Genomic DNA, 23,212 nt, shown 5'->3' on the forward strand with positions numbered 1-23,212 from the left:
CAAGCATACATGGGAGAATGTGAGCCCCACAAGGACAGCGAGTTTTCTTTGTTCTGCTTTCCACAATATCCCTAGCACCTAGAAAAGTACCTGACACATAACAGGGGCTCAGATAATAGATATAGGACCTATATAGGTTGGGCATTGTGACATAGCAGGTTAAACTGCTGCTCGTTATGCCCACAGCCCACATCAGAGCATTGGTAGAATCCCAGCTCCTCTGCTTCCAGTCCAGCTGCCTGTTAATATGCCTCTTTTCTTTCCCCTTCTCTCTATCCCTTCACTGTTACTCTGCCTTTCAAATAAATAAATCTTTCTCCAGAAAAAGATATAAGTATACTTTATACAGAAACTCAATATTAGGAGTTAATGCGTATGTAGAAAATATCTTTTTTTAAGATTTATTTATTTGAAAGTCAGGAGTGACAGAAATCTTCCATCTGCTTATTCCCTCCCCAAATGGCCACTACAGCAAAGCCTGTGTCAGGCAAAAGCCAGAAGCCAGGAACTTCATCCCAGTGTCCAATGAGGGTACAGGGGCCCAAGCACTTGGGCTCTATTTTATTGCTTTCCCAGGTACATTAGAAGGGAGCTAGATTGGAAGTAGAGCAGCCAAGAATTGAACCAGTGCCCATATGGGATTCCCGTGTCCCAGGCAGCAACCTAACCCACTGGGCCACAACCCTGGCTCTTAGAAAATATCTTTTAGAAAATATCTTCTAGGGCCAGTGTTGCAGCATAGAGGGTTAAGCTGCTGCCTGCAACGCCTGCATCCTGTATAGATACTAGTTCATGTCTTGGCTGCTCCACTTCCAGTCCAACTACCTACTAATGTACCTGGGAAAGCAGCAGAACATGGCCCAAGAGCTTAGGCCTCTGCACCCATGTGAGAAACCTGGATAAAGCTCCTGGCTTCAGCCTGACCTAGCCTTGACCCCTGCAGTCATTTCAGGAATGAATCAGTACATGGAAGATATATCTCTCTTTGTCCCTGTCTCTCCTCTCTATGTAACTCTGCCTTTCAAGTTAAATATTTAAAAAAAATTCCCCCATAATATAAATACAAATATAGCTAAGTTATTCCATTTAAAGAAACCTAATACAAGTGATTAAAGTGTCATTTGTATTTTTATCCAGAATTATCAAAGACAAATACTAAAATGAAAGAGAATATCTTATTTATTTTGGAATTCTAACATCCATCAGAATCCATAGTTTGCTGAGCAATGTGTATGAATAAATGAAAGAAATGAACAAGAACTTAAAATATAACAAAATAAAGAAGTCTCCCAGAGCACTCTGCTCATAGGTTGTGTATATGTGAGTTAAGAGATTTAATCTGCTTAAGAGAGTCTTAAACCGAATTGAGAGAGAATTTAAGATTTGTATTGTTAAGGATACAGCCTGTATTCTGTGCAGTGATGAAGAAAAGAATGAAGAAGTCATATTTGCTTATTGAATAAATATTTTAAGTGCTGCTGTGGTCTAAAGGTTTGTGTCCCCCTCTCCCCAAATGTGTGTGATGAAACCAAATTCCCAGCATGATGACATTAAAAGGTGGAGCTCTTGAGAGGCAACTATGTTGTGAGGACAGAGCCCTCCTGAATGGGGTCAACACTCTTATAAAAGAGGCCAAGGGAGCTTGTTTGCCCTTTCCTTTCCAAACGGACACAGCTGGATGGTGCTGTCAGTGAGGAACGGGCTTTCCCCAGACACGGGGTCTTCTGGCACTTGATCGTGGCCTCCCACCATCTAGCACTATGAAAAATAAAAGTGTGCTGTTTGTAAGCTACCCAGTCTGTACTTTATAATACTTCACAAATGGATTATGAAAAGAACTTAGTTGTCTGAACACTGAGAGAAATGATGTAAGAGGACAGAAACATTAATTTAACTGTATCATCAGGAATAGACAATCTAGAGATGTGATTTATGCAGATGATTTTACCGCAAGTTAGCGCATGCTAGAACTGTGACTGGACTCCATGTTGTAAAAAGAATCTGGACAGCTGAGTGATCTCTTCCTTGCTGGAGGGGTTTTACAAGTCTTCATAGATGAGGAGGTAACTGAAAGATGTTTTCCAGCATGATAGAATTAAGACTATGGGTGGAATCAATGATAATGGATGAAATTAATATATCTCAGTTCTCTTATTTATTTCCCCCAACAGGAGCTGTTTTTGATGAAAATACTAGGAGAATATTGGTTGTACAGGATCGAAATAAAGTAAGTTATTTCTGCTTTATAAATTGCTTTCCAAATGTTCAGTTATATCCAGAAAAAAATGAAATTTAGAAACATTGAGTCTATGGAATTTTAGAAAGATTTTTAAAAACTCATTTTTAAGGAGTTGTGGAACATTGAGCTATTTATTTGAACCCAAAAGTACTTATTCAGGCCTGGAAAATGTCAAAATAATACTCCCTGTTTACAATCTATTACTTCATGATTACAGGAAAATTTTAAGTTACTGTATTTAACTGAGATGACAGCTCTGTCTCAAACACATTGTCAAGATATTCTTCCATTCATCTAGCATCATTGAGTCCCTACCCTGTGCCAGATGTGGAGAATTTATAAGATTAATAAGACAATATCCTTGATGTCCTATACTTACTATCTATTTGGAAAAATAGTCATATAGTAGCTTTGCCTTCAGCAACCCAAAAAACTTTCCAAAGGCGGTGATACTTAAAACTACATCTGGAATGGAGCTGGCACCGCGGCTCACTAGGCTAATCCTCCACCTGCAGTGCTGGCACCCTGGGTTCTAGTCCTGGTTGGGGCACCGGATTCTGTCCTGTTTGTTCCTCTTCCAGTCCAGCTCTCTGCTGTGGCCCGGAAAGGCAGTGGAGGACCCTGCACCCGCATGGGAGACCAGGAGGAAGCACCTGGCTCCTGGCTTCAGATCGGCACAGCACGCCAGCTATAGTGGCCATCTTGGGGGTGAACCAACGGAAGGAAGACCTTTCTCTGTCGCTCTCTCTCTCTCACTGTCTAACTCTGCCTGTCTAATAAAATAAATAAATAAATAAACTGCATCTGGAAGAATGAATAGGAAAAGCCAAAAAGATTACTGAGAAAATTAGAATTGCATGTATGGAAGCACAGCGGTTAGAAAGGGACTGCCATAGCATAGAAATAGTGGTAAAAAGTTCATTGTAGCCAGAGCTATGAGGAGTGGTACAGTACATGAACCGAGAGCTGGATTGCTAACAGAATATGAAGAGCCTTGGGTATCAAAATGAGGAGTATAGGCAACTAGAAGCAACAAAAATTTTTCAGAGAACTATGCTGATTAGGGATACTTTAATATTTGGCAGTTACAAGTGAAAATGAAAAGAGAATAATTGTATCCATAACGATCTGAAACTTCAGTGACTGTTGGTAGACAGAGTGAAACATTTTTCCCCATCATGTATATTTTCAAAGTTTAAATTAAGTTTTATGTAAGAATAGCTGAAAACAGTGTACATTTCTCAGAATTGCCATCAAAAAGCATTTTCATAGATATAAGTAACTTTTGAGGTTACAGTTAAGACAGGACGCCGACTCAAACTAAGTTTTTTATTAGTGGAAATTTATGGAATACCTAAGGTCATGTTGTGCCTCACTTTGTGAATAAGTATTTAAACATAATTTATAATTGTAGTGGTACACAAGAGAATGATGTGCATAGTATTTGTTTTCTGTTTTCTTTTTAGTTTTTATGATTCATTTATTTTACTGAGAGACTTAAAGAGAGAGGGGAAGAGAGAGAGGTCTTCTCTCCACTGGTTCACTCCCCAAATGGCCACAACAGCCAGAGCTGGGCTAATCAGGAGCCAGGAGCTTCTTCCAGGTCCCCTACATGGGTACTGGGGCCCAAACACTTGGGCCATCTTCTACTGCTTTCCCAGGCCATCAGTAGGGAGCTGGATCAGAAATGGAGCAGCCAGGACTCGAACTGCTGCCCATATGGGTTGCTGACGCAGCAGGCAGATGCTTGACCTACTACACCACAGCACCAGCCCCACAGTATTTGTATTCTTTTATTTGTGTAACACAAAAAGGCACAGAAGAGCTGTTTATTTTCTGGTAATAAAATTCAGTTAATAAGTGAAAATATCTTATTTACAGAAAGAGCTAAGACAGGACTAGATGCAGAGTCCTGTTTTGCTACCAGCTCAGCTATAGGCTTACACATGCATATATATTTCCAGCATTTATCATAATTATCTAATATTTTTCTTTCTATATGGCTATGTTATTAAATGTGAATTTTTTTAAAGATTTATTTATTTGAAAGAGTAACCAGAGAGAGAAGGAGAGGCAGAGAGAAAGAGAGGTGCTCCATCTGCTGGTTCACTCCCCAATTGCCCGCAACAGCCAGAGCTGCGCCAATCTGAAGCCAGGAGCCGGGAGCATCTTCCAGGTCTCCCATGTGGGTGCAGGGGCCCAAGGACCTGGGCCATCCTCCACTGCTTTCCCAGGCCATAGCAGAGAGCTGGATTGGAAGTGGAGCAGCTGGGTCTCGTACTGGCGCCCATGTGGTACACCTGCACCGCAGGCAGCAACTCAACCTGGTATGGCACAGCGCCAGCCCTAAATATAACTTCTAAAAGTTTTATTGAATATAGCTTATGAAAGGTTTATCCAGGGACCAGCACTGTAACAACGCAGGTAAAGCCACCACCTGTGGTGCTGGAGTCCCATATGGGTGCTGATTCAAGTCCTGGGTGCTCCACTTTCGATCCAGCTCCCTGCTAATGTCCCTGGGAAAGCAGTAGAAGATGGCCCAATTACTTGGACTCCTGCACCCACCTGGGAGACCCAGATGAAGCTTCTAGCTCCTGGCTTCAGATGGGCCCAGCACCGGCCATTATGGCCATTTAGAGAGTTAACCAGCAGATGAAAGACTTAGCTTTCTCACTCTGCCTTTAAAAAAAGAAAAAAAGATTTATTAAGAGAGTTACGGAGAGAAAGAGGGAGAGACAGTGAGGTCTTCTATCCACTGATTCACTCCCCAGATGGCCACGTCCAGAGCTGAGCCAATCCAACTGATCAAAATAAGTCTTTATATTTTTTAAAATTTCTTTAAAGTTGCCATTTCTTTAAGATTTATTTATTTATTTGAAAGAGTTACACAGAGAAGGAGAGGCAGAGAGAGGTCTTCCATCCACTGGTTCACTTCTCAATTCACCACAATTAGCCAGAGCTGTGCTGATCTGAAGCCAGGAGAGAGGAACTTCTTCCAGGTCTCCCACACAGATTCGGGGGCCCAAGTACTTGGGCTATCTTCTGTGGTTTTCCTAGGCCATAGCAGAGAGCTGGATCGGAAGTGGAACAGCCAGGACTGGAACCAGCACCCATATGGGATGCCAGCACTGCAGGCGGCGGCTTTACCTGCCACACCACAGCTCTGGCCCCAATAAGTCTTCTTTAAAAAAAAAAAAAAAGTTTTATCCATTAAAACTAGCAAATCAATTTTGAAGATAATTGACATTGACTATGACTGTTGTGTATGCTTAAGAGAGGCTGATCTGTATATTCTTTCTGTAGAAAGGGTTCTTGAGGCTTATTTTATGGCATAACATGATTTTTAATATTTATTTATTTGAGACAGTGACAGGCAGAAAGAGAAGCCTTCCATCTGCTGGTTCACTCCTCAAATGACTGCAACATCTGGTGCTGGGCCAGGCCAGAGCCAGAAGCCATTAATTTAATCCAGGTATCCCACGTGGATGGCAGGGACCCAAGTCCTTAAGCCATCAGCTGCTGCCTTCCTCTGCAGTAGCAGGAAGCTAGAATCAGCAGTGAAGCTGGTACTTAAACTCAAACACTCCAGTATGAGAAGTGGGTGTCTTACCCACTAGGCCAAATGTTCACCCACGTAATATTTCTTTTGTATTCAGTAAAGAAATGTATGTTAATTAAATGGTGATTTGTTAATCAAGCCAAAGGGGAGGGAGGCGCCAAACAGATATAGCCTGGAAGGCCAGTCAGGTGATTGCTGTAGTAATTAATATGTGAGATGAGGCTTGCATAAAGGTGGTGGTATAAGTAAAGGAAGGAAGAGACAGATGCCTCTGGAAACTGATAACAGTAAGTTACTCAGTTAATAAAAAAAAAAAAAATTTAAGTATTTAGTATACTGAGCTGGGCATGCCAGCTAGAATAATACTGTCATTTGAGGGCTTATGAGTTGAGTAGAAAAGGGTATTTAAGGGAGTTACCCACATATTCTCATTCCTCCTGAAAAAGTATTGAGAGCCAGAATAGTTGCTGTGGGCCAATTCCTAGGTTCTCTATGGTACTAAAAAGAGATGTGAGATTAAGCATATTAAGTAATGAATTTGTTTGTAAAAACTTGCACCATCATGACCCCTAAATAAAGCTCTCAACAGTGGCCTTCATCCACAAGACTGGTTACAATAAAGATACCAGTGTGTTACTGGGTCTAGGGCTGCCTAGCCCCATTGGGCTCTCTAAGGAGCTTAGCAAGGGGCTTCCCATGATTCCTACCTGGCTGCAGTTCCAGCCATGGTATTCCATGGAATCATGCCCTATGGAGTCATGCAGTGATACAGCATGGCGCCACCCTGGCAAAAATGAGTACATAGCAAACATTACATGAAGTAGAGAAATGAGCACTGTGTTCTTAAAACAGAGGAAAGGTTAATTTTAGGCATCATCTGATAAATAGTTGACAATGAGAAACAAAACAGCTGAAAAATAGAGGGGGTAACACACCAGTTCCTTTTCATAAACTAAAGAGATTAATAGAGTTCAGATATAAAAATAGCAGTGAGATCATAGGTCTGCATTCTTTCCATGTCTAGATAGGACTCAGTTTGCCATTATTTGAAATAAATTATTTGGAAGTAGGAACTGCTGACATCATATCAGGAAAGAAAGTTAAACAGCCAGAGAGCTTTCTTGTCTGGTGCAGTTCAGGGACCATGTGAATAATATGTGTCTCTTAGTAGGAAACTTTGAACTTGATTATTTTAGAACATGTTGAACTTCAGTTTTAGGCAAAATGTCTCACTTAGTAACTGAAGTTTATATTTTAAAGTGCTAGGGAGACAAGTGTTCTCTTCTTCCTAGTATTTAATTATCTCTTAAAAGGAAATGAAGTATGTGCCAGTGCCACGGCTCAATAGGCTAATCCTCCGCCTGCGATGCCGGCACACCGGGTTCTAGTCCCGGTCGGGGCACCGGATTCTGCCCCAGTTGCCCCTCTTCCAGGCCAGCTCTCTGCTGTGGCCTGGGAGTGCAGTGGAGGATGGCCCAAGTCCTTGGGCCCTGCACCCCATGGGAGACCAGGAGAAGCACCTGGCTCCTGGCTTCGGATCAGCGCGGTGCACTGGCCACGGTGGCCATTGGAGGGTGAACCAACGGCAAAGGAAGACCTTTCTCTCTGTCTCTCTCTCTCACTGTCTACTCTACCTGTCAAAAAATAAAAAATAAAAAAAAAGAAATGAAATATGTAAGCATTCTCCATTTTGGCCCCAAATGAATGATTTAAAGAAAAGTGTAGTTCTATATATGGAATAATCTCTCTGAGTCATTAATGTTCTTATTTTTTGATTTCTGTGTATACTTATGAACAATTGAAAGCTAATCTGTTATCAGTATCATCTGCCCTTAACCAGCAAAGGAATGCTTGATTGCAGCATAGCTACTTTGACTTTAGGATTCTGCAAAACTCGGCCCCCTCTGCCCTCTTTGCTCTCCAATAACTTCTTTTAAAAAAAAGATTTTTCAGCCGGTGCCGCGGCTCACTAGGCTAATCCTCCGCCTAGCGGCGCTGGCACACCAGGTTCTAGTCCCGGTTGGGGCGCTGGATTCTGTCCCGGTTGCCCCTCTTCCAGGCCAGCTCTCTGCTGTGGCCAGGGAGTGCAGTGGAGGATGGCCCAGGTGCTTGGGCCCTGCAACCCATGGGAGACCAGGAAAAGCACCTGGCTCCTGGCTCCTGCCATCGGATCAGCGCGGTGCGCCGTCCGCAGCGTGGCGGCCATTGGAGGGTGAACCAACGGCAAAAGGAAGACCTTTCTCTCTGTCTCTCTCTCTCACTGTCCACTCTGCCTGTCAAAAAAAAAAAAAAAAGATTTTTCTAAGATTCTTTTATTCATTTATTTATGTATTTGAAAGACAGTAACAGAGGAGGGAGAGAGAGAGAGACAGATCTTCCATCCGCAGGTTTACTCCCCAAGTCCCCACAACAGCTGGGTCTGGGCCAGGCAGAAGCCAGGAGCCCAGAACTCACTCCAGGTCTCCTGTGTAGGTGGTAGGCACTCAAGTACTTGGTCTCTCCTGCTACCTTCCCAGGCAGATTTTCAGGAAGCTGAATCATAAGCAGAACAGTTGCACTCCCATACGGATGCATTACAAGCAGTGGCTTCTCCTCCTGTGCCACAGTGCTGCCCCCTCCAATTACTTCTGATCTCCTATTCCTGTTTTACTTCCCATTATGTGTGTGTATTTGTCCATGTGTCTGTGTGTGTACAATATGTATTCTGTATTCACTGTATGTGTTTACTTGAAGATATAAGCACTTCACATGAAGTAGCTAATTTATATCTTTACAACATCCCTTAGGATTGTTATGCCCATTTTAAAGATGAAACTGAGGCACAAAGAGGCTAATTAATGTTCTCCAAATTACACAGATACTGTAGTGGAAGATTCTAATCTAGCCATTCTGACTTCAAATTCTACAATCTAGAAAGAGAAAGATTGAGCAAAGTCTACAAAGTCATAAAGGACTCATTTCATGTAGGAGTGATAATCCCCAGTTTTCCACACTGATTTCAAGCATTAAGAACAGATTTCCAAAACATAGAATGATTTTCCTATATATGAGAAATTGTGAAAGACACTAGATGACCCCCATCTCATTCTATTATAACCTACAAAAGAAAAGCTTCCTGTAGTAATTGTTTTATTTATATTTTCATCCAGGTCTTACTGCTGTAAGGCCAAGTGGCACTGCATATAATTAATAAACGATTCAAGATCAGAGAAAACTTTTTTAGGATTTTGTTCAATTAAGTTAGTTTAGGCTAAAAGTAGATACTGTAACTCTAATACAACAGAAGATAAGCCCAAACATTATCCACAAATACCACATATATAATTAACATAAATTAGTTAATTAGGGGCAGGTGTTTGGCCTGGTGATCATGTTGGGCTGTCTGAATCCCATAACAGAATGTCTGTATTTGAGTTCTAGCTCTGCTGCTGATCCCAACTTCCTACTAATGCAGACTCTGCTTGGCAGCAGGTGATGGCTCAAGTAGTTGAGTCTCTGACACCCACATGAGAGATCTGGGTTGAGTTACCAGCTCCCAGCTTTGGCCTTGCTGTTGGTGGCATTTGGGAATGAATAAATGGATGAAAGCTTCTCTCTGCCCCTCCCCGTGTGCTTCTGAGATAAAATTACTTAAAAATGATAAAAATTATTTTATCTTTTTTAAGATTTATTTATTTGAAAGTCAGAGTTACAGAGAGGCAGAGCAAGAGCGAGAGCGAGAGAGAGAGAGAGAGAGAAAGTCTTCCATCTGCTTGTTCATTCTCCAGATGGCTGCAAGCCAGGAACTTCTTCTGGGTCTCCCACAGGGGTGCAGGGACCTAAGGACTTAGACCATCTTCTACCTCTTTGCCAGGCCATGGCAGAGAGCTGGATTGGAAGAGGAGCAGCCGGGACACGAACTGGCACCCACATGGGATACTGGCACTGCAGGCGGCGGCTTAACCTGCTATGCCATAGTGCTGGCCCCATAAAAAAATTTATTTTTAAATTATTTTAAAAATTGGTTAATTTCTTTTGGTAAATTTGAAAAAATACTCAGTATGGAGAAGTTACTTGTAAAGAGATGCTATAAAAGTTTCATTTTCTTTTAAGTATGTCCTTATAGCTATCTTTTTTTAAAAATATATATATATATTTATTTATTTGAGAGGCAGAGTTAGAGACGGAGAGAGGTCTTCCATCTCTGGTTCACTCTCCAAGTAGTTGTAACAGCCGGAGCTGGGTCAATCTGAAGGCAGGAGCCAGGAGCTTTTTCCAAGTTTCCCACATGGGTGCAGGGGCCCAAGCACTTGGGCTGTCTTCCACTGCTGTCTCAGGCCATTAGCAGGGAGGTAGATGAGAGGTGGAGTGGCTGAGACATGAACTGGCACCAGTATGGGATGCTGGCACCATAAGCTGAGGCCTAACCTACTACACCACAGTGCTGGCCCAGCTATCTGTCTTGTCTTTACATTTAAAGTACTGTCCCCAGCATTCATTTACTCTTCTCCTGATTCAAGTAACAAAAGAAGTTGTGGAGTCTAAACTGGATTAGGAGAGCTGGGTTCCTCAGGTTTGTGTGTTACTCAAAGTAGCTGTTTGATTTTTGGAAATCTCTGAGCCTCTCAGGACCTAACTTTGCCCATTGATAAAATTTAAGAGTTAAGACTAGGTGATCAGGCCGGCGCAGCAGCTCACTAGGCTAATCCTCTGCCTGTGGCACCAGCACACCGGGTTCTAGTCCCAGTCGGGGCGCCGGATTCTGTCCTGGTTGCTCCTCTTCCAGGCCAGCTTTCTGCTGTGGCCCGGGAGGGCAGTGGAGGATGGCCCAGGTCCTTGGGCCCTGCACCTGCATGGGAGACCAGGAGAAGCACCTGGCTCCTGGCTTCAGATCAGTGCAGTGCGCCAGCTGCAGCAGCCATTGTGGGGGTGAACCAATGGAAAAAGGAAGACCTTTCTCTCTGTCTCTCTCTCTCACTGTCCACTCTGCCTGTCAAAAAAAAAAAAAAAGACTAGGTGATCAAACAAAATACTGCATGCAGTACTATTATTTCATATATCTTACACATGCATAAGATTTATATGTATTATATATATGTACAATTACATATAGATGTTATCTGGTCTAAGAGAAGAAAGAAAAGGGGAACTATGCAGATTTGTAGAACAGCACACCAGGTTTTGGAACTTTGTCAAACTTTATTAAGGACTCCAACAAGGACTAAAAGACAGCCAGGTAATGTGATTGTCCAACTCCAGGCAGTTTTTCAGCATGCATTAATCTACCAAATAATAATCTACTTATATAATTATTTATTAAAACATAGAAATTCATAGAAAACAAACCTAGGTCTAATGATGTTAAAAAAATTGTATTGCAGTCGGAAAAAAAAAAAAAAAAAAAAGGAGCTTCTGGGCAGCTATGGCTGAACTGTCTCACTCTCAACCTAGACAGTTTGATGTTTGACGGTAGTTTTTTTTTTTCCCATATAAACACTGCCAAGACAAATGACGTAATAGGTTCAGCATGCAAAAATCAAACTCCCAGCATAATCTGTATTTTATTGATTGAAAAGGAAAAAACTGAGTCGAGCTATATTTTTAAAACAAAGAAATAGTCAAAACTCTGCTTATTAAATTTGTCTGAACTCCAGTGTAAAAACCACTAAAATGTTTACGGTTCTGTATTAAACACGGATGTGTTCAGTGTTCTCTAAATTTTGGTCATCTTAGTTTAAAAAAAAATGATTTCTGGTGTTTTCTGGAATGTTTGCTAGTGGTTTCCAAGGTAGTGAAGAAAGAAAGGAAGATCCAAGCCCTAATGACTACACAAATAAATAAGGACAAGGAGATTTCAAAAAGTTCACACCAAATGAAATAGAAAGATAAGTTTCTTTAGCTGCAGAAACTTAAGAAACATATGCATACCTTTTTCACAGTACATATTTTCCATGAATTTTTGAGAACTACTCATTTGGTTGAATTTCTAAAAATATTTTTAAAGTTTTTAATGAATACAACATCATGCATTTAATATATACAGATTTGGGAACATGATGCTTCTTTCCCTCTACCTGCTTCCCAACCATACTCCCGCCTTTCTTCCTCTTCCCTCTTCCTTTCCCATTTTATTTTTTACAGAGATCAACTTATAGTTAATTTTTGTACTGAAAAGATTAACCCTACATGAAGTAGAGTTCACCAATTAGAATGAAGAAAAAAAGAAGTAAATAACAAAAAAACAAACAAGAAAAACATGATTTCCCAACAGTTAAGGCAAGGGCTGTTCAAAATCATCACATGTCAAAGTGTCAGTTTCCCTCCTATATATTACATTTTAAATATTCTGTTAGTTACCATAAATCAGAGACCCCATATGATATTTGTCTTTTTGTGACTAGGTTACTTCACTAAGTATAATAATTTCAAGTTGTATCCATTTTGTTGCAATTGAGAGGATTTCATTTTTTTTTTATCTCTGTATAGTATTACATAGTGTTTATATGTACCATGTACCATAATTTCTTTATCCAGTCTTCAGTTGATGGACATCTGGTTGATTCCATTTCTTAGCTATTGTAAATTCAGCTGAAATGAACATCGGAGTACAGATAATTCCATCATATGCAAATTTCATTGCCTTTGGATAAATTCCCAGGATTAGGATGGCTGGGTCATATGGTAGGTCTATATTCAACTTTCTGAAGTATCTCCATGCTGCCTTCCACAGTGGCTCTTCCAGTTTACAGTCCCACCAAAAGTGAATTAAGGTTCCCTTCTCCTCACATCCTCACCAGCATTTGTTGTTTGTTGATTTCTGTATGAGAGCCATTCTAACAGGGGTGATGTGAAATTTCATTGTGGTTTTGATTTACATTTCCCTGATGGCTAGTGATCCTGAACATTTTTTCATGTGTCTGTTGGCTATTTTAATATCCTCTCTTGAAAAATGTCTGTTCAGGTCCTTTGTCCATTTCTTAGCTGGATTGTTTTGTTGTTGTTGAGTTTCTTGAGCTCTTTAATAGATTCTAGAAGTTAATCCTCTGTCACTTGCATTGTTTGCAAATACTTTCTCCCATTCTGTCAGTTGTCTCTTCACTTGCTAAGTGTTTCTTTTGCAATGCAGAAGCTTTTCAGTTTGATGTAATCTCACTTGTTAATTTTGGCTTTGACTGCCTGTGCTTCTGGGGTCTTTTCTAAGAAGTATTTCCCTATGGTAATGTCTTCTAGGGTTTACCAATGTTGCCTAGTAATTTGATGGTATCATGTCATAGATTTAGGTCTCTGATTCATTTTGAGTGGATTTCTGTGTAAGGTGTGAGGTAGGGGTCTTGTTTCATATTTTCCCGGCATCATTTGTTGAAGAGACAAGATAGTCTCTTGGCTGTAGGGCATGATTTTTGCTCCTCTGTCAAATATAAGTTGGTTGTAGATGTGTGGATTTATTTGTGGCGTTTCTATTGTGCTCCATTTGGTCTACACCTCTGTTTTTCTGCCAGTACCAACTGTTTTGATTACATCTTTTCTGTGGTATGTCTTGAGGTCTGCTATTGTGATGCCTCCAGCTTTGTTTTTGTTGTTTAAGATTGCTTTAGCTGTTCGGGGTCTCTTGTGTTTCCATATGAATTTTAGCATTATTTTTTTCTAGATCTGAGAAGAATGTTCTTGGTATTTTGATTGGTATCGCATTGAATCTGTAAATTGCTTTCGGTAGTATGGACATTTTGAAGATGTTGATTCTTCCAATACATGAACATGAAAGATTTTTCCACTTTTTTTGTGTCTTTTTATATTACTTCCTTTAGTGTTTTGTACTTTTCATCATAGAGATCTTGTGACATCCTTGGTTAAATTTATTCCAAGGTTATTTAAATTTTTTATAGCTATTGTGAATGGGATTGATTTTAGAAGTTCTTTTTCGGCTATGGCAACGTGTGTGCCTACAAAGGCTATTGATCTTTGTGTATTGATTTTATGTCCTGCTACTTTACCAAACTCTTTTATGAGTTCCAGTAGTCTTGCTGTGGAGTCTTTTGGGTTCCCTATATAGAGAATCATGTCATCAGCACATAGGGATAGTTTGATTTCTTTCCCTATTTGTACCTTTTGATTTCTTTTTATTGCCTGATGGCTCTGGCTAAAACTTCTAGGACTATATTAAATAGTAGTTGTGCTATTTTTGTTTTTGGGTTGGTTTTGGTTTTTTTGTTTTGTCTTAATGTCTATTTATTTGAAAGGCAGAATTACAGAGAGGCAGAGGCAGAGCAAGAGAGGTGTTCCATCTGCTGGTTCACTCCCTAATGGCTGCAATGGCCAGACCTTGGCCAATTCAAAGGTAGGAGCCAGGAGCTTCTTCCAGGTCTTGATGCCAGCACGGCTGGAAGCGGCTTTACCCACTACGCCACATTGCCAGACCCCAAGAGTGACCATCCTTCTCTGGTTCTGGATCTATTTTTATTATTATTATTTGACAGGTAGAGTTAGAAAGTGAGAGAGAGAGAGAGAAAGAGAAAGGTCTTCCTTCCGTTGGCTCACTCCCCAAATGGGCACTACAGCTGGAGCTACACTGATGCGAAGCCAGGAGCCAGGTGCTTTCTCCTGGTCTCCCATGCAGGTGCAAGGCCCAAGAACTTGGGCCATCATCCTCCACTGCCTTCCCAGGCCACAGCAGAGAGCTGGACTGGAAGAGGAGCAACCAGGACTAGAAACCAGCACCCATATGGGATGCCGGTGCCGTAGGCAGAGGATTAATCAAATGAGCCACGGCGCCAGCTCCTGGTTCTGGATCTTAATGGGAATGCCTCCAATTTTCCCCAATTTAGGAGGCTGGCTGTGGATTTCTTATAAATTGCTTTGATTATGTTGAGGAATGTTCCTCCTATACCCAGTTTGTGTGAGGTTTTCATCATAAAACGATGTTGAATTTTGTCAAATGCTTTCTCTGCATCTGCTGAGATAATCATATGGTTTTTGGTCTTTAGCTTGTTAATGTGATTAATCACATTTATTGATTTTCAGATGTTGAACCATCTCTGCCTACCAGGAATAAATCCCACTTCTCCAGGTGAATGTTCTTTCTGATGTGTTGTTGGAATCAATTGGCTAGTGTTTTGTTGAGGACTTTTGCATCTATGTTCATCAGGATTATTGGTCTATAGTTCGGTTTCTCTGTCATCTCTTTTTGTGGCTTAGGAATTAAGGTGATGTAGGCTTCATAGGTGTTTGGGAGGATTCTTTCACTTGTTTTCAATAGCTTGAGAAGAATGTGAATTAGTTCTTTAAATGTTTGGTAGAATTCTTCAATGAAGCTGTCTGGACCTGGGCTTTTCTCTGTTAGAAGGGTTATTACTGATTCAATCTCCATCTTGGTTATTGGTCTGCTTAGGTGTTCTGTGTTTTCATGTGTCAATTTAGGTAGGTTGTATGTGTCCAAGAACCTATCCATGTCTTCTAGGTTTTCTGATTTGTTAGCATACAGCTCTTTGTAGTAATTCCTGATGATTCTTTTTGCTTCTGTGATAGCTGTTGTAAAATTTCCTTTTTCATCTCAGATTTTATTGATTTTAGTCTCCTCCCCCCCCCTTTTCTTTTTTATTAGTTGGGCCAATGGTGTATCAATTTTATTTTTTCAAAAAGCCAGCTGTTTATTTCATTGATCTTTCATATTTTTTGTTTATTTCTTCCTTAATTTTAATTATTTCTTTCCTCCTAAATTGGGGTTTGGGTTGTTGCTTTTTTTCTAGACCCTTAGATGTATTGACAGCTCATTTATTTGGTGACTTTCCAGTTTCTTGATGTAGACACTAATAGCTATAAACTTCTCTTCTAGCACTGCTTTTGCTGTATCCCATAAGTTTTGATATGAGGTATTGCCATCTTCATGCATTTCCAGAATTTTTTAAATTTCTCTTTTGATTTCTTTTATGACCCACTGTTCACTTAGGAGCATGTTGTTCAGTCTCCATGTGTTTGCATATGTTCTGGAGATTCTTGAGTTGTTGCTTTTGTGCTTCAACGCATTTCGATCAGAGAAGGTGCATGGTATGATTTTTTTATTTTGAATTGTCTGAGACTTCCTTTATGGCCTAGAATATTGTCTATCCTGGAGAAAGTTCCATGCACTGCTGAGAAGAATGTGTATCCTGGAATTGTGTGGTGAAAAGTTCTGTTGATACCAATGAGGCCCATTTGGTCCATCGTTGTCGATTAGCTCTGTTGTTTCTTTATTGGTTTTATTTATTTTATTTTTTTTTTTTTTGACAGGCAGAGTGGACAGTGAGAGAGAGACAGAGAGAGAGAAAGGTCTTCCTTTGCCGTTGGTTCACCCTCCAATGGCCGCCGCTGCAGCCGGCGCACCGCGCTGATCCGATGGCAGGAGCCAGGAGCCAGGTGCTTTTCCTGGTCTCCCATGGGTTGCAGGGCCCAAGCACCTGGGCCATCCTCCACTGCACTCCCTGGCCATAGCAGAGAGCTGGCCTGGAAGAGGGGCAACCGGGACAGAATCCGGCGCCCCGACCGGGACTAGAACCCGGTGTGCCGGCGCCGCAAGGTGGAGGATTAGCCTATTGAGCCACGGTGCCGGCTTGTTGTTTCTTTATTGATTATCTGTTAGTTGATCTATCCGTTGATGAAAGTGAGATGTTGAAGTCCCTTGTTACTGTTGTATTGGAGTCTGTGTCTCCCTTTAGATCTGTTAACAGATCTTTTAAAGAGCCAGGCACTCTGTAATTGGGTGTGTATATATTTATTATAGTCACGTCTTCCTGTTGAATTGATCCCTTCATCATTACATAGTGCCCTTCTTTGTCTCTTTTAACAATTTTTATGTTAAAGTCTATTTTGTCTGCTATTAGGATGACTACACCTGACCCCTTTTTCTTCCATTTGCATGGAATCTCTTTTCTCATCATTTCACTTTCAGTCTGTGTGTATTTTTGTAGGTGAGGTGTGTTTGTTGTAGTCAGAAAATAGATGGGTCTTGTTTTTTAATCCATTCTGCCAGTCTGTATCTTTAACTGGAGAGTTGAGACTATATTCAGTGTGACTATTGATAATAAAGACTTGGCCCTGCCATTTTTCTGTGAATATTCCTGTTGTCTACTTTGGATTTCTTTTGTACTTTTGGGGGATTTTCTGTCTTTACATTCTTTCATGATGGCGGGTTTCTTTCTGTGTTTCTCTATGTAGCATATCCTTTAGCATCTTTTTGTATGGCTGGACGTGTGGTGACATATTCTTTCAATTTCTGTTTGTTGTTATGTTCTTCATTCATAAATGAGAGCTTTGCAGGATACAATATTCTGGGTCGACACCTTTTTTCACTTAAGACTTGGACTATATTTTGTTATTCTCTCCATTCTCTCTTGCCTGTAGGGTTTCTGATGAGAAGCTAGCTGTGAGTCTAATTGCATATCCTCTGAAGGTAGTCTCGCATTTCTCTTTGCACATTTTGGAATCTTTTCTTTATGCTTTACTATGGAGTTTGACTGAAATCTGTCATGGTGAAGATCTTCTCTGGTGATATCTGTTAGGAGTTCTATTTGCTTCCTCTATTTGTACTTTCTTTTCTTTCTCCAAGTTAGGGAAGTTTACTGTAATTATTTCACTAATTAGGCCTTCTATTCCCTTCTCTTTTTCCACTCCTTTAGGCACTCGTGAGATCCCTATGTTGGGCTGATAGTATCCCATATATCTGCAACACTGAGTAAGTTTAATTTCTTCTAGTTTTTGTTCTAAAATTTCTAGAGATTGTCTTCTAGCTTGGATATTCTTTCTTCTGTTGTTAAGACTTTCCACTGAATTTTTTGTTTGATCTATGGAATTCTTCATTTCTAGTATTTTATTTTCATTTCTCATTAAAATCTCAATTTCATGGGAAAATTTTTCATTCATATTATATATTGTTTTCCTTAACTCGTCGATTTGCTTCTGATTACTTTTGAGTAGTCCTATGATTAGTTTCTTAAATTCCATTTCTGGCATTTCCTCAGTCTCTTCATCTTCACATTCTAATATTGAAATGTTGTATTCCTTTATAGGTTATAGTATCTTCCTTATTCTTGTTTCTTGAATTTTTGCATTAATTTTTAGGTATTTTTAGAATTTTTTCCTCTGAAGGCTTTTTATCTTTGAGCTATGCCTCTGTGGCTTAGTGGAATGTCTGAACTTTCAGTGAATACCAAGAGGTATGTGGTAAGTGTTTTCAGGGAGTTTTGGTCAGTGATCCCGGATGGGGCACGTATCTGAGGTAACACCAAAGTTGAGCATGGTAGCTTTCTTCTGGTTATCTGGATGGAGAGAAATAGTCACCTCTGTTGGTGGGACCACTGCTCCTACTCCAAGCTGAGAAATGTTCAGGTGTTAGCCCCCAGTATGTTCAACAGTCATCTGTACCACCATAAGAACCACCCATGTGATTGTACAGCCCCTCTTATGAGCACTGTTCCTTTGCTATGAGATATTCTAGGCAACCAAGGAGCTGAGAGTGCGCCCCAGCACTCTGATTGCCCCGCAACCACCTATACCCTGTCTCTTCTCACACAATCACAGTGTTTCATCAGTGTCAGCACCCAGAGCTCTCAAGGTCAAGGAGTGCAAGTGGAGCCACTCCACCCCACTAGCCCTTTCTGACCACAGGGGGACTGAGGTACCCCCGGGGCCGCTGTCCATATGTGTTCCAGTCCACTGGATCAAGTTCTGTCCTCCCAACCAGATTTGATGTCGGTGGAGTATGCAGGTTTTTCTCTCTGGTAAGATCTCTGGATCACAGGGGTGCATAATATCTGCCAACCGTAGCCTTGCTCACTTCACAGTCGTGCTGGGCACATAACAGAGTCCTGCAGGCGGCACTTCCCTTTTGTTCAGATGGCTCCCCCTCAGAAGGTGAGTGCAGCTGGCGCAGTACAGACCGGCTCTGTCAGTGGCTTTTGCACTGCTGTAGGTGCCCCCACGACTGGGTGGAGGGCGACCCTAACAATTGCTGGGTGTGTGCACACAAGCTGGGGTGGCTGCTAGGTGCCTGTGTCCAAAAATGATGCTAGCTCTCCCACCACTGGTTGCAGGTCAGTGTTGTAGGAGGGAGGAGGGGAGAGAGAGATGTGCTTTTTTTTTTTTTTTTTTTTTAATCTCCACTCTTGGTGAGCATTCGCCCCACTGTCCTGAGAGATTCCAACCAGATTCAAAAAGATACAATCCACTAAGCTTTCCCTCCCCCTGTATCAACAACAGTGTACACCAGTGGAGTCCAATCTCACCTGGTACCAGAGCAGGTGCCTTCTTTCCCGAATCCAAGCTGCTGGGTCTTCTGTTGTCTTTGCTGCGTGTCTGTGCCTTCCACACAAGTCTGGGCCATTTCTGCTGCTTTTGCAGATCTCCCTCTGCAGTTTCCCTTGCACCTTTGCCCTGAGAGTATACTTTCTCCACTTTTTTTTTTATATTAATTTTGCCCTGTGGATATCAGACCACCCTGTTATTCTGTCATCTTGGAACCTCCAGCTGGCACTGGACAAGGCCTAAGCTAGAAGTCAGGAACTCCATCCTCATCTCAGAGACTCTCATTCTTGGGCTGTCATCCACTGCCTTCCAGGCACAAAACATAAAGCTGGATTAGAAGTAAAGTAGTCAGGATTCAAACTGGCAAACTGGTGAGAGATGTGGGGATTCCAAGTAGCAGCTAAACCCACTGTGCAACAACATCTACCCTTCAAACATCTTTTGCACCAAAATCAACTTATTTTTAAATTCCATTTTCCATGAACATTTTGACAGTCCTCATCCCATCCCATGGTAGAGGGAAAACTCAGGACCAATCCACAGTGGCATTATTTTAGCCATTTTGAGTAACTGAATTCATAAGTACTGTTTACTTATACAGATTTAAATGGAGACTTTTTCCATGCTGATTTACTTTTATATTAGCCTTTAGAGTCAACTGAAGGTCATATCTCTAGGCTGGGGAATCTTTTGAGTGATTAACCTTAGAAGCTTCCTAAATGATTTTTTTTTCATGGTTCATAGAACCAACAGTCCTATATGAAGAGCATTAAAAACCTGAGTAAAGTGGTAGCACCATCCTGTAGTGCACAGGCAGCTCTGCCAAGGCCTCAGCCCCTAAAAATTATAAGCATGCTCAACCATGCACTGAGAAATGTGTTCCTCCATTAAAGTGCTCATTCCTAATCTTGGGTGATGAAGTTTTCAGGATAAACAGCTATTTTAATGTCAGTATGTTTTTGCTAATTCAGTATATATAAGACCAGTTAAACAAATAATCAGCTATTTAACAAAATCCTCCCATGAAAAAATTTTTGTGTAATAATCATACTTATTATCCCCATTTTTAAGAAAAACACATTTAGAGAAAGGTTATAATCTTACTCAACAGTATACAACTAGTAATTAACAGAATCAGAATTCAGGCTGGAAGAGTTGTATTCTTTTCATTAAACCAGAGCAAATGACACCAGAAAATGAAGTAAAACATAGAAGGAGTAAACAGCCAGTGGCAATGCCTACATACATATTGAATAAAAGACTTCTCTTGAATGGTGTTTAGTTTTTAGGGTAATAGGTTGTTGTTGTTGCTTTTAATATGTGGTACAGATGGGATAGTTTATTGCTGGGGATAATTTTCTTTAGTTCAGGTATCAATGATACTGAGAAGTACATGTTTGTGGCCTGAGAGAGAAGTAAGAACAAGTGTGGAAAGAGAAATATATTATGGAGAAAAGGGAAATGATTTAATGATTAAGAGGGAGATAAGTAGTAATTCTCACTATTCAGAATCTTGGGGGGTGATCTATATTTAAGGTTTTTAGAAAACCTTTATTAAGATTTGAGACTCTATAAGGAACAGAGGAAGCCTTTATTAAGAATCCTTTTGTGAGCTGGTGTTGTAGGTTTTGCTGCCACTTGAGACTCCAGCATCGGAGTGCCAGTTCAAATCCTGGCTCTTGTGCTTCCAATCCAGCTCCCTGGTTATGTACCTGAAAGAAGCAGAAGATGGCCCAAGTACTGGGGCCCTTGCCACCTATGTGGGAGATCCAGGTGGAGTTCTAGGCTCTTGGCTTCAGCCTGATTGAGCCCTGGCTATTGTATCCACTTGGGGAGAGATCCAGCACATGGAAGGTCTCTTTCTCTCACTCTCTTTGTCACTCTGCCTTTCAAAATAAATCTTTTTTGAAAATGCAAATTTATTTAAAAATAATAATAATCCTTTTGGTTTTGGCTCCCTGAGGTAGTTTATAGTACACAGTTGATTAGCATTCTTGACCCTTCAAAAAATAAATTCAAACATGATTCCCACAAAGTAAAAATAGCTTATTGAAGAAATGTTAACGATAGCATGAAAATAACTATGAGAGGGGGCTGACATTGTGGTGTTAGGTGTTAGAGGCACCATATGGGCACCAGTTCAAGACTTGGCTGCTCCACTTTATGATGCAGTTCCCTGCTAGGGCAGCTAGAGTGAGTAGCAGAAGATGGCTCAACTACTTTGGCCTGTGCACCCACATGGGAGACCCAAAGGAAGCTCCAGGCTCCTGACTTTGGCCTGGCCCAGCCCTGGCCATTGTGGCTATTTGGGGAGTGAACCAGCTGATGGAAGCTCGCTTACTCATTCTCTTTTTCTCTCTCCTCCTATCTCTGTAACTCTGCCTTTTAAATAAATAAAAAAATAAAAATAAAACAATAACTGTAAGAACAGTGTTATTAAGCTTGTGAGTATAAAAGAGTAAAAGATACATACTCTTGATAAGAGTAATCTTCTGTCTGCTGGTTCACTCCCCAGATGCATTCAACAGCCAGGACTGGGCAAAGCCCAGGAACCAGAAACTTCATCCAGGTCTCCCACAAGAGTGGCAGGCTCTGGCCTCAGAATCAGCCCTAAAGGCACTCGGATCTGGCTGAAAAGCCCATGAGAGTATTTCAGGCATGGAAAGCCAAGACACTCTGGCAAAAAGATCTCTGTGAGTGAGATCCCAGTGGAAAGAACAGGTCTTCAAAGAGGGAGGTGCCTTTCTCTGAAGGGAGGAGAGAACCTCCACTTTGACTATGACCGTGTCTAAACAAGATAAGAGTCGGAGAACTCAAGGGGCTTCCATAGCCTTGGAAACTCATAACTGGTGCATAGGGAGATTACTGATGCCATAAACAGGAGTGTCAATTTGTAAAGTCAACAACAGGAGTCACTGTGCACTTACTCCCCATGTAGGATCTCTGTAAAAAAAAAAAAAAAAAAAAAAAAAGAGTGGCAGGAACTGAAATACTTGGTCTATCATCCACTGCTTCCCAGGCATATTAGCAGGAAGCTGGATTGGAAGTGGAGGAGCCAGGACTTGAACTAGCACTCTGGTAAGGGATGCAAGTGGCCCCAATTGGTGGCTTAAACTACTGCACCACAGCACTTGCCCAGAAGCTGCATAGTATTTTGTTACATAGCAGTAAGATATTTGCAAGCATAGAAGGAATCTCTACATCTTTCTCTCATACACATACTTTCTCATTGCTTCCCTCCTAGCATTTTTCATCCTCCCTTTCTTTCCTTCCTTCCTTTCCTTCCTCCTTCCCTCCCTCCCTCCCCTCTCCTCTCTGAAAGGCAGAGGGACAGAAACACTCAAAATACACAGAGCAAGAGCAAGTGAAAAGTCGCCCATTGCTGGTTCACTTCCCAAAAGTCTGAAATGGGTGGGGCTGGGCCAGGCCAAAGCCAAGAACCAGGAACTCAGTCCAGGTATCCCACATCATGGCAGGAACCACAAATGTTTGAGCGATCACAGCTGCCTTCCAGAAGATGCATTAGCAGGAAGCTGAAATTGAGAGCAGAGCCAGGATTCCATGCGGGAGTACCAGGTGGCTTTTTTTTTTTTTTTTTTTTTTTTGACAGAGTTAAGACTGTGAGAGAGACAGAAAGACAGAAAGGTCTTCCTTCTGTTGGTTCACTCCCCAAATGGCCTCTACAGCCAGAGCTATGCCATTCTGAAGCCTGGAGCCAGGTGCTTCCTCCTGGTCTCCCATGCGGGAGCAGGGGCCTAAGCACTTGGGCCATCGTCCACTGCCTTCCCGGGCCACAGCAGAAAGCTAGACTGGAAGAGGAGCAACCATGACAGAACCCGGCACCCATATGGGATGCCAGTGCTGCAGGCAAAGGATTAACCAAGTGAGCCACAGCGCCGGCCCCAGGTGGCATCTTTACCACTCCCTACCTTTCAATATTTGTTGAAGGATTCAAAGAATCTGTAGAGGCCAGGCAACCATCTGTCATGGGCAATTTAGGCACTGACTTTATCAGTCACAGAAGCTGAATTAGAGACTACCAGTTCTGCCTGTGACTCACAAGTGGAAATGAACAGTGCTGCTAAAATTTCCTAAGTGGAAAAGACCACTTCCCTTTCTCCCTCATATTGCCAGAAGTGTAACTGCACATAGATGGGCAAGAA

The 23,212-nt window shown here is 41.4% G+C and overlaps 1 protein-coding gene across 14 annotated transcripts in view; it reads left to right on the forward strand.

Annotated features, from left to right (window-relative positions):
* The window catches only part of NUDT6 (nudix hydrolase 6), a 54,282-nt gene that overhangs the window by 23,690 nt on the left and 7,380 nt on the right, over window positions 1–23,212 (forward strand). For 9 of the 14 annotated variants that reach the window (XM_070047629.2, XM_089302535.1, XM_089302539.1 and 6 more), the window contains one exon: window positions 2,172–2,227. Coding sequence is in view for 5 of the 14 variants with exons in the window: in XM_089302532.1 (XP_089158658.1) it covers window positions 2,172–2,227 (56 nt within the window). In the remaining 9 variants the exon portion in view is untranslated. Of the gene's footprint in view, window positions 1–2,171; window positions 2,228–14,826; window positions 14,842–17,425; window positions 17,482–21,564; window positions 21,639–22,030; window positions 22,128–23,212 lie in introns of those variants that run through there. The other 5 variants (XM_089302537.1, XM_089302536.1, XM_070047630.2 and 2 more) reach the window with 3 other exon arrangements.

Source organism: Oryctolagus cuniculus, chromosome 8, assembly GCF_051225735.1.
Source record: "Oryctolagus cuniculus isolate XC-2025 breed Fujian yellow rabbit chromosome 8, ASM5122573v1, whole genome shotgun sequence".
In the NCBI taxonomy this organism is placed as follows: Eukaryota; Metazoa; Chordata; class Mammalia; order Lagomorpha; family Leporidae; genus Oryctolagus; species Oryctolagus cuniculus.